Source organism: Schistocerca serialis, chromosome 3 (genome assembly GCF_023864345.2).
Source record: "Schistocerca serialis cubense isolate TAMUIC-IGC-003099 chromosome 3, iqSchSeri2.2, whole genome shotgun sequence".
Lineage (NCBI taxonomy): Eukaryota > Metazoa > Arthropoda > Insecta > Orthoptera > Acrididae > Schistocerca > Schistocerca serialis.
In genome coordinates, this window is record NC_064640.1 from 439,184,685 (window position 1) to 439,196,979 (window position 12,295).

General features: G+C 37.5%; 1 protein-coding gene and 1 pseudogene across 1 annotated transcript in view; one reads left to right on the plus strand and one right to left on the minus strand.

The window, feature by feature from the left end:
• LOC126470328 (spectrin beta chain, non-erythrocytic 2) overlaps nucleotides 1-12,295 on the minus strand; it is a 304,767-nt gene that overhangs the window by 127,367 nt on the left and 165,105 nt on the right. Inside the window, exons 31-33 of the mRNA XM_050098113.1 lie at nucleotides 11,413-11,631; nucleotides 5,245-5,541; nucleotides 1,815-1,960 (exon numbers count right to left, since the gene is read on the minus strand). Coding sequence (XP_049954070.1) covers nucleotides 1,815-1,960; nucleotides 5,245-5,541; nucleotides 11,413-11,631 — 662 coding nt within the window. The remainder of the gene's footprint in view (nucleotides 1-1,814; nucleotides 1,961-5,244; nucleotides 5,542-11,412; nucleotides 11,632-12,295) is intronic.
• On the plus strand, nucleotides 8,393-8,510 carry LOC126472307 (5S ribosomal RNA; annotated as a pseudogene).

A 12,295-nucleotide genomic window follows, 5' to 3' on the forward strand; every position in this document is an offset into this window, starting at 1 on the left:
AAAGGTTATCACAATACAGATTTACTCAAAAATTGGAAAAAGAGTTCCTGTCTTCCCAACACATCTGAGAGATACTGTACCTAACACCAATAACAAAAAAATTCTTCTTCTTTTGTCCTTAAGTACAGAAATGCTATAAATGACTGTAACTGTCCAAATTAAAGTAATATTTCTTCACTTCGATAATTTTATAAGTAACTATAGTATCAAAAACTATCAGTTACAATGAAGTCAATCATACATACACTAATACTGCTTATTTTTCCTTTTGCAAGTTCTGTTATCTTTGTGGAATTTTACACCTGAGTAGCACAACCACTGAGATAGAATGCCTCATGCAATGGGAACTCATGATTAGATACACTAATATTGCACCTCTAGCCCCATTGTGTGTTTGACTGTCATGCTGACTGCCAATAGCAGATCCGACACCATCCTGTTCATAACAAACTATTTCAGTCATCACAGCAGCAGGAGCACACTGTCCCCACAAAGCAATTATCATTCAGTAAACTACACATGAGTGTATATTAAGTCATTCAGGTGCCACATTTAACGTGATTCTAATTCTCTGATGGAGCAGACTGGGCACTTTCATGGCTAATACTTTTCAATAGTTGTGTTTGATTTATTTGAGAGAAAAAACTTTATTACTTTTATATAGAAGAACTAACAGATAACTGTTCTTTTTGCCATTTCCAATTGAAATCAATTCACTAACTGAATTCAATTCAATTCAATTCAATTCGCTACAGTATAAGCAGGAAGATACAAGTATAAAACAGCTCTATGTTGCAGTTCATACACTGTTGTCTATCTTTCCCTAAAGCACATGCAAAGGTAGTTGTGTAATTAGCTAATTACATTTATGAGCAACTGTGATCATAACAGAAAAATCTCCAAATGTGTACTCCACATGTTATTAAAAGCATAAATATGAAACTTCCTGCCAAAGTAAAACTGTGTCCCTGACTGGGACTTACACCCAGACCCTTGCCTTTCACAGACAATGCTCTTACCAACTGAGTTATACAGACACTACGCACAACCTGCTCTCTCAACTTTACTTCTTTCAGTACATCTCGCACATTCATTCATCATTCACAATGTCAGTCTACCAGAAAGTTTCCCCATCAGCACACAGTCCACTACAGAGTGAAGGACTAATTCTAGAAGTATTGATATTTTCACTATTGTGACAAATACACATGAAATCAATTTAGGTATATGAAACAGTGCAGCATATTTTGGTTTATGTCAGTCTTTTTAAAATTAAAAATGGGACATTCCTGAATACAATACAAGTGATGAGCACACATTCTAAACCTTGTAAAGTTAATTCACTAAGTTAAAATGAAACACTTTTTGTGCTTATTTACAAGTATGACATCAATTCTATACCTACTACACCATGGCATGCTATGTACAGTGAATATACAGTATGATAAAATCAGAAATAACTAGTATATTCAAGAATCTGGCTGCACCATCCCCATCCACAACATTTCTACATAGCAAAAGGAGAAAGATGTTTCTTTTAATGAATTGAATGGTGAATACTGCACAGTCACATATACAATTACAAAATGAATCAGTAAGAACTGCATTTTTTGTACAGGTTCTTGAGCAGTTACAAGATAGTTAAGAGTTTTATGTGCAACAAACTACAAAATATTAAAAAATAGTCACCTTTCTACCTAAATCACAAGTAAAGAGTTAAAGTAATACAGCTGTTGCTCATACAAGTACTGAGAAAGAATAGTGGGTAGCAAGAAGGGAAGAGTGGGGGAAATAAATTAAACTTGAAAACATACCCTAGATGCTCCAGCTGTTTCTCAATATCACCAATATATGGACTTTCATTCACAATAAGTTTTCTTGCTAGTTCTTCACACTGGTTAAATCTTTCTGACCCAGCCTCAATCCGGTGTTTGAAGTCATCAAACTTGTTTTGTAGTAGCTACAAAATAATGTTCTTCAATTAGTAGTGAAGGAAAATTAATTACCAGTACAGAAAGTAGCAGAAGAATTCAAGTATCTGTAAATGCGAATTTTGTGAAATGTGATCTATCTCATTTCATACAGTTTTTGTATCTCTTGATTTGATGCACAGTACGTATGTCAATGTATACTGAAAACTATTTTACATAATATTTGCATTAGTTTACATACATTGATGAAATTAATGCAGAGCCACTTATAGTTTATTTCGCATATCATTACACAACAGTTACATTATCCAAACTGTAAAGCTGTCTCCTATTATTTATTCTACAGGTTGTCAGTACTACTTCAATAAAAATTTTGTACAGCGATTAACTCTGTGAATTCAGTATTTTCCTTTCTTTTAATTTATCTTTTACATTTTAATTCCTTCACCAACATTTTTCAGGTATAAACTTTTAAACGGTTTATGAAAATATCTATGTTAAGTACTGTAACTGGAAATTTTGAAGTCTTCAGTGTTAATAGTGTATGAAACTCAAAATTATTTCTTGAACTGAGGATGATTTGACAGTCTTTGGGTAACATGCCCATTTCCAAGATATTTTATCTTTGGATTACACAGACAAAAACTGAACAGCTTTTAACCCGACACATTATTTTTTTAAAATATTTTCAAGAACATTTTCAGGAGCAGTAATGCTGGAACATTTGAGAGGAAACTTGGAGAATATTTCATGTAAATTTCTTGGCCATGTGGTATGTGGAGATTTCAATTTACCAGCTATAGACTGAGACACTCAAGTGAGTAATGTACGTAGTAAGGACAGAATCATATGAAATAGTTCTGAATGTCTGATCTGAAAATTAGCTTGAGCAGCTAAAAAGAGGACCCACTCATGAAAATAACATATTAGTTCTCCTGGTCACCAACATGTGTGAATTTTTTGACCCAGCATAGAACAGGGAATCGCTGATCATTAAACCATTATAGCATCACTGTATAAGGATGTACACAAGAATACAAAGAAATATAGGAAGATATTTGTGCTTAGCAAGAGTGTCAAGAAACAAATTTCAGATTAACTGAGCAGTCAACATAAAAATTTCACCTCCAGCACTGACAATGATGAGCATCAATGAACAACATTAACAGTATTGCACAACATGTGTTATATATGTATGTGCCAAGCAAAGGGATGGGAAAGATCCACCATAGTTTGAAAATCATGCTGGAATGCTACTACAAAAGCAAAGAGTGTCCCACGGCAATGTAAACGAAGATAAAGCATCACAGACAAACAAGAATTGAACAAAGCCAAAATTAACATTACAAGAGCCATACACAATACATTCAATGCATTTGAAAGAAATACTATCAACCAACTTGACAGAACATTCTAAGAATGTTCTGGTCTTATGTTAAATCAGAAAATGGATTAATGACATCTGTCCAGAAACATTGAGCATAATGGCACTGAAACTGAGGATGACCGAGAGAAGATCTAAATGCTAAATATCTTTTTCCAAAACTGTTTCACTGAGGAGGATCACAACATACTTCTTAGTTTAAAGCATCACATAAATGTCACAATGACAGATATCAAAGTAACTGACCATGGGATAGAGAAGCAACTGAAATCGTTCAACAGAAGGAGGTCACTGAACCTGTCCCAATACCAATGCAATTCTAATTAAGAGTATGTGAAAGAACTAGCTCCTCTTCTAGCAGCAGTGTACCTTAAGTTGCTGGAGGAACAAACATTCCTAGTGATTGGGAAAAAAAAAGCACACGTCATCCCCATTTTCAAGGTGGATCATCAAACAGAAGCATAAAACTATAGACATATATCTTTGATTTCAGTCTGTTGTACAATTCTGGAACACGTTTTATGCTCACATAGTATGACATTTCTGGAGACCAAAAATCTCCTCTGTAGGAATCAACATGGGTTGCAAGAATAACTCCTGTGTGAAATCCAGTTCACTCTATTCATCCATAATATAAAATCATGAACAAAAGGAGTGTTACAGGACCATAACCTTTCAAAATATATTTAAATGACCTAGTACATATTATCGAAGTTCCACAAGGCTTTGTGTGGATGAGGCTGTTCCATACAGACAATTTGCAATGTTAAAAAACTGTAGTGAAATTCAGGAAGACCTGCACAACACTAACATTAGGGGCAGGTATTGGCAGTTGACCCTCAACATAAATAAATTTAGAAATTTAGCACACTGCACGTAAATAGGCAGAAAGACCCATTACTTTATGATTACATGATTGTAGAACAATCACTGGAAGCAGTCACATCCATAATATATCTAGGAGTATGCACACAGAGCAATTCAAAGTAGAGTGACCACATGAAACTAATTGCATGTGCCAGACAGATTCATTGGAAGAATCCTCAGAAAGTTTAGTCTACCCAGAAAGCAGGTAGCATACAAAATCTTCATTCAACCAATACTTGAGTCTTGTTCATCAATCTGGGACAGATATCACAGAGGATTGATGGAGGAAATAAAGATGATGTAAAGAAAATCAGTGTACTTTGGTACAGGTTCATTTAGAATAAGCAAAAGCATCATGGAGATGTTCAGCCAAATTCAGTGTCAGATGCTGCAAGACAGACATTCTACACCACAGTGTGGTTTACTATTAAAAGTCCAAAAATGTACGTTCCTAGAAGAGTCAACCAATATATTGGTTCTTCTGATGGATATCTTGTGAAAAAACCATGAAGTTAACTGGAGATACTGAAGCTCACACGGAGGCTTATAAACAATCGTTCTTCTTATCAACTGCATGGAGATACAGATGAAGAATGTGTTTTGCATAACTAGTTGAAGATAGGAACCAATGTCTGGAAATGTCATAGAGTGAAACACTATGAATTGTTGAAGTTATACAGGCCAACAAGATCTACGGCTAGGCATCCCTTTCAGCAGTGTGTGTACTGAAGTACCACAAGTGGAACTTTACACAACAGAACTGACAGTGTACGAGGCCATTACAGGCCACTGAATGCATCCACACTTGTTGCAACATCAATGCAGAGATTGTTTTACACAGTGGTAGCAGACATGTCAGTGTAAAAGCACTTGTTTGCTGCTGAAGTGAGTCCTAGCCTTAGGCCCCCCATAACTTCAATGCTCTGTAGTGTTGTTGGACAGATTTACAGACATCCTCAGTTTGTCCCTCAAGACACACACCAAAATCTTTCAAAGTCACTTCTAATAATGTCCAGCAATATCATTATAAATTATTGGGAACAGTACACAATATGCACAAACCAGCAAATGCTCATAATCCTGGCCATAATCTTCTGAAGATGCTGTCTGCTCCTGCTCATGAATCCATTGCTCAAGTGCAGCACTCTCCAAGAAGTACTCGTGGCGATACATTGACTCCATCAAGCGCTGCTGTCGCATAGCAGCCAGGCGCTGCAGTGTTCTCATTTGTTGCTGTAAGGCTTGTTGCTTACTAGCAATTGCCTTGGAGTCAGGATGCTGTGAATTAACCATAGCTGTTGCTGTTCGACCCATTTCATTCACTATGCCTCCATACGTATCAATTTCTAGCTCCAGAGCCTGAAACAGAAACCAATTTCAAATACAATACTGTTATACAGTACTAGATACATTTCCATGTGGTGTACCAAATACATTAGCAAACATCACTATGACTGTATGCAGGTTCTCTGGTCATATCTGTTATTTAGATATGCCTCATCCAAATACTGTGTTAATAAATACTATTTTCAAATTGTGTCAAGCCTAAGCTCTATTATTATCAACACATTGAATAATGAAGCATGTCAGAAATTAAAAGTGGTTTACCTGTAGAGTTGGACACTCTATCAATGATAATTGGCACTTTCAATAAAGAATAACTCTCTCTTAACTAAAAACTTTAATACAACATTCACGTTGTATACTAATATTTATTTACTAGTTCGTTACGAACCAGCTTTTGGATTCCTAGGCCATTGAGAAATAGCTTAATATTAAGCAGATACTCTACACAACTTCAGCAAGAGTTCACAGCTATACAAAGATTGTTTTTCAAAGATGTATGTTTTTTTTTATTATATCAATATAAAAAAAAAATACAAATAAATCTTACATTCCAGCATACTCAAAGATTAAAAGTCTATGAATGTATATGCCAAATGTGTTTTACAACTAGTGGCACATACTACCACGTTATCTGGACAAACTGGTGAATATGATGAACACGACAAAAAAACAACAGAGCCACGTCACTGCCGTAACTCTCTTCCAAGAGCACTGACGTGGCATGAGTTTACAGGCAACAGTCCAATGAATATCACATGAACAACTCGTCGTGCTAGTGTTGACCTCTTGTGGTGATTCTGAAAACTTTTCAAACCACCGTTGTAAGAGATACCAACCATTTCCTCCACAGACTCTCCACAGTTCCTCTGCCTTTACCACACAGTGCCTACTCATCACTATTGATGCCACCTCCCTGTAGACTAACATCCCTAATGCCTATGGCATTACCACTATTGAGCACTACCTTTCCCAACGCCTGACAGATTCCAAACCAACAACCTCCTTCCTAGTCACCATGACTATCTATATCCTTACCCACAATTACTTCTCCTTTGAAGTCATTACCTACAAACAAACCCGGGGTACAGCTATGGGCACCTGCATGGCACCATCCTATGCCAAGCTATTCATGAGACATCTACACAAATCATTCCTAAAAACCCATAATCCTAAACCCCTCACCTGGCTCAGATTCATTGATGACATCTTTGCTATCTGGATCAAAGGTGGGGACACCCTGCACACATTCCTCCAGAATCAACAACAACTTCTCCCCCATTTGCTTCACCTGGTCCTACTCAATCCAAAAAGCCACCTTCCTAGGTGTTGACCTCCACCTCAAAGATGGCTACATCAGTACCTCCATCCATATCAAACCTACTAACCACTGGCAAACCTCCACTTTGAAGCTGCCACCTGTTCCATGCCAAGAAGTTCCTTCCATACAGTGTAGCCACCCATGGTCACTGCATCTACAGTGACGAACAGTCCCTCTCGACATATATCAAGGGTCTTACTGAAGCTGTCACTGACTGTAATTATCCTCCCAACCCTGTACAAAAATAAATCTCCCGTGCCTTATCTTTCCAGTCTCCCACCACCTCCCAAAGTCCCACTGTCCAGCCACATAAGAGCATTCCCCTCATAACTCAGTACCACTCAGGACTGGAGCAACTGAATTACATTCTCTGCCAGGGTTTTCATTACCTCTTGTCATGCCCTGAAATGAGAAATGTCCTTCCCACTATCCTTCCCACCCCTCCAACAGTGGTATTCTGCCATACACCGAACCTACACAATATACTCGTCCACCCTTATGCAACCCCTGCTCCCAATCCCTTACCTCATGCCTCACACCACTGTAATAGACCTAGAAGCAAGACCTGTCCCAAAAATCCTCCCACCACCACCTACTCCAGCCAGGTCACTGACACCACCTAACCCATCAAAGGCAGGGCTATCTGTGAAACCAATCATGTGGTCTACAGGGTAAGCTGCAACCACTGTGCTGCATTCTATGTAGGCATGACAACCAACAAGCTGTCTGTCTGCATGAATGGCCAATGACAAACTGTGGCCAAGAAACAAGTGGAGCACCCTGATGCTGAACACACTGCCAAACATGATAACCTTCATTTCCATGACTGCTTCACAGCCTGTGTCATATGGATCTTTCCCGCCAACACCAGCTTCTCTGAATTGTGCAGATGGGAACTTTCCCTGCAGTACATCCTACGTTCCCGTAACCCTGCTGGCCTCAACCTTCGTTAGTCACTGTCCTCATCCATCCAGCCCCTTCCCTGTTCCCATTCCAGCACTACACAGCCTTCACTCCACCACCACACCCAGTCTTTTTATTTCTCTCCTTTTCTGCTACTTCCCCCTCCCCCCCCCCCAACTCTCCCCTGCCCTCAGTCTAACCTGGAGTACTTTGATGTCCACCACCCCCACCGCACTATCCCTCCCCCTCACTGCTCCAGCCTCCTCCTTACCCCCACCCTGTCACACCATTCCCATCATGCACTGGTGCGGTTTCAGTTGCCTGAGACCGTGTGTGTGTGTGTGTGTGTGTGTGTGTGTGTGTGTGTGTGGGGGGGGGGGGGGGGGGGCGTGCGTTATGTCTGTCTGTTGTTGACGAAGGCTTTAACGGCCAAAAGCTATAATTGTAAGAATCTTTTTGTTGTGCCTATCTGCGACTCAGCATCTCCGTTATATAGTGAGTAGCACATCTCCGTTATATAGTGAGTAGCAACTTTCCTTCTCATAATATTGTTACATTTTCCATTGTTTCATATTACATAATGGTGAGATAAATATTAACTGGCAGCTGCTACTTTATTAAGGGTGAGTAATGGAGCTGTATGCCAACGGCCTTGCCGCAGTGGTAACACCGGTTCCCATCAGATCACCGAAGTTAAGTGCTGTCGGACTGGGCTAGCACTTGGATGGGTGACCATCTGGTCTGCCAAGCGCTGTTGGCAAGTGGGGTGCCCGCAGCCCTTGTGAGGCAAACTGAGGAGCTACTTGATTGAGAAGTAGCAGCTAGCAGCTTCGGTATTGGAAACTGACATACGGCCAGGAGAGCGGTGTGCTGACCACATGCCCCTCCATATCCGCATTCAGTGACGCCTGTGGGCTGAGGATGACACGGCAACCAGTTGGTACCTTTGGGCCTGTGTGGGAGGAGTTTAGTTTCAGTTTTTAATGGAACTTTATTTGGTCATTAAGGACCAGATTAGGATTCTTTGACTGACTGATGTTTCTTAATGGCCAGAATTGTTGTAACGTTAGTTTTTTGCATTTGTTTTCTCTATGGAGAACTTCACATTTAATATTATATAAATGATACTTATTCAGAGGATGTTCAGTAGGTTAATATAACTACTAGACTGACTGACTGTGGAAGGAATTGGAGACTGCAGAAGAAAGATTCCATCTTTGCTAAACATATTCTGAATGTATGTCATTTATTTGACAGTAAATGTGATGTTCTCCATAGAGAAACCAACGGCAGGAAACTAACATTACTAGAAATTCTGGCCATTAATAAACACCAATCAAAGAATCTTGAAGTGGTCCTTAATGACCAAACATAGTTCCATTACTCACCATTACTAAAGTAGCTGCAGCTAGTTAATATTACTCTCACCCTTAGATAATACGCTTGTTATAACTGTCCTACACCCACACTTCATGGACTTCTTTTTCCTCTCTTCCCCCTCTCTTTCTTTTGTCCTATTCATCACATTCACCCATTTGCCCACATAAAATGGTAGTCTGTGTCACTACTCACTTGTACAACATATCTGTCTTACACATTCATATACTTTTGATCTTTCAATATGCTGGAATACAAGATTTATTTGTTTGGAGCCTATTTAGGAATTACATTATGCTTGAGTTGTATTGATATAGTCATAAAATGTCACATATCTTTGAAAAACAATCTTTGTACAGCTGTGAACTCTGGCTGAAGTTTTTTTGACTACCTTGTTAGTATTAAGTTATCTGACAATGGCCTAAGAAGCTGAAAGCTGGTTCATAATGAACTGTCACATAACTATTATTGTGGAACATTAATACTGTGTATTCAAGTTTTTAATGTTTCTATGTTCTTCCAAGAACCAATGGAATAGTCCATAAATATTATCTCATCTTTCTTTTTCAGTTTAGATTTAATGTTGTGGCAATATCAACACATTAGCTCAATTCTGACAGGGATGTATGGAGAATTGTGAACCATCCCAAAGCCTCCCATAATTAAAGGAAACTAAAAAAATGTGGACAACAATTCCCACATTCTCACTATATGTATGTTCCACCAATATTATAATTAATATTACTGAGATTGGATTCCCTTTAACTACTTTCAGTTTTTTAGGTTTACGACATTCATCATGGAGTGTTTTAGCATCCATTTAACACCTTCTTTAATGAAAAATTATTCCTGTATTTGAATTTAAGATATCTTAGATACAAAAAGCCATGTTTACTTTTCCCATGCTAATTGTATTTGTAAGGTATGAAATATTGATTCCTGCTGTGAAAACTACATGGTTACATACAATATCATGCTATATCCTACACATTTCCATTTCTTACATTGTTTTCTTTTATAAAGTTAATTCTGAAAAAAAAAATTGAGATAGATACCAAGGGAACTCCTGGATATAGCTCCATCAGTTGCCAAAACACTCAAGTAATACTCACTAGAAATTAGACTCATTACTATTGAATTGATGAACTCTACTCTGCCCAGAGTCTTTAATTTCAAGTGACATAATTAAAACTGTAGAAATTTTGGCCTGTTACTTTAAATCATCAGACTGTGCTCCCTCAATTTCATAAATGTTTCCACATATCATTCTACCATTTTCCAGTTCTTCTCTTCAGTATGATACTCTCATTATACTCAAACTGCCTGCCAATAAATCATTGATGCCTCCCGTCCCTTTCATTACAACCATGATTCATTCATGCAGTGGACATGTATTATTGTCATAATAATTAGAGTGATAAGAGGCAGACAAGGAAGTGTGAATAGCTTATAAATAAAAAAAAATACAAGAAGATATAGGACTCCCAATATATTCCCACATAATTTACAGAGTTGTTATAATTATGTTATCATTACAACTGCAGTGAAAAATTTCAATAGTTCTTTCTGTTGTCTTACGGACACTGACCATAATATTACTGCCTTTGCTTTTGAAACTTTGCTATGGATTAAAACTGCACCAGATCAGGATTCAGCCTGAGCTCTTGCTTTTTTTCAGACAATGCAATTAAGCTTGGGAAGTAAGAAGAGGTACCAGCAGAATTAAACCTGCGAGGACAGGTTGTGACTTGGGTTTGGGTAACCCAGTCAGTACGAGCACCAGCCATGAAAGGCCAAGGACAATGTTCAGGTCCTGGTCTGGCACACAGTTTTAATCTCTCAGGAAATTTTTTTGACATCTCGCACAACAGCGCAGAGTGAAAAACAGTTTTCAGTCTTTCTGTTGTTACAGTTTCTCTAATGAGATTATTCCATCTCTCTTTTTCTGTTGATTATAAAATTACCCATATAGAATACTGATTTTACTTTATTCAAAGACTAGAAAATGTTTAATACGAAAGCCATTAAGTGTGAACAAAAAAAAAACAGACTTTTCTTTTTACTGTTATATCTCTGTTTCATTATTTTAATGTTTGCTGTATAGACTGGCTCTAAAACAAACCAAGAAGAATAAGGTTTTAACAGCCACGCAATGGAAGTTTAGTAACAAATAAAAACCATAAAAAAGACTTCATTTGACTGTAATATTTCAGTCTAATACTGTGTGTCATGATTTAAATTTTTTTTGTGTGTGTTAGCAAGAAACATACATATGAAGGACTAACCTTATGTTTGGTCAATAACTTGGTTGCAGCATCTCTATCACGTCCATAATCTGTTGAGCTGAGAACATCATTCTTTTCACCCATCCAGCTTTCAACTTCACCTGCCTCAAAGAAGAATTCTTGTGCTTTGAGTGACAAATCTAGTTTCCTACTGCGTTCTTGTGCTTTATCTTGCAAGTCTTGCCATGCCTCACTTAATGTATCGCACAGTTTCCTGATCTGTAATGACATTTGAGAAATTAAGTTTTGCATTGTAATTATTTTGTTTGCACAGTAATTGCTTCAACAAAATGAGAACTGAGAAAGTTACTCAGCTGTTGGTGCAATTTGTAATGCTGAAGCTGTTTATCACTACACAAAAAATAGGTAAAGAAATCAATTAATAAATACAGCAGTTTAACACCAATGCTTATATTGAATTTTCATTTTATTTTGGATTCTACAAGCAATAATGATGACACGAGAAATAGGTAGAGAGTATTCAGTTGTTATACATAAGATTCAAGTTACATCTGAAAGATATTTTGCAACAGAAGTGCTTACGTCAGTAACTTATAGTAATGAAGACAAGATGATCATCTGAAGAGTTCTAATGCTATTTATGTAGATTTTATCTTAAAATTTATAAAGATGAACACAATCTTGTAAGAGCCAAAGTATTACAATGTGAAAAGCCTGAAAAATAAAGGGATATCACTGCATATTCAACCACTTAAATTGATTTCAAGTGGAGGAAGTCCTTTGAAGAAAGAGAAAAAGTGTTTCTGTAAATAAATTCTAAAAACATAAGACACCAATCATTCTGTTCAGCTCTTTAATAATTACAGTACAACATTTGTCAAGTACATGAAAATGTGATCAAGACTTGGCCATAATTATTAAG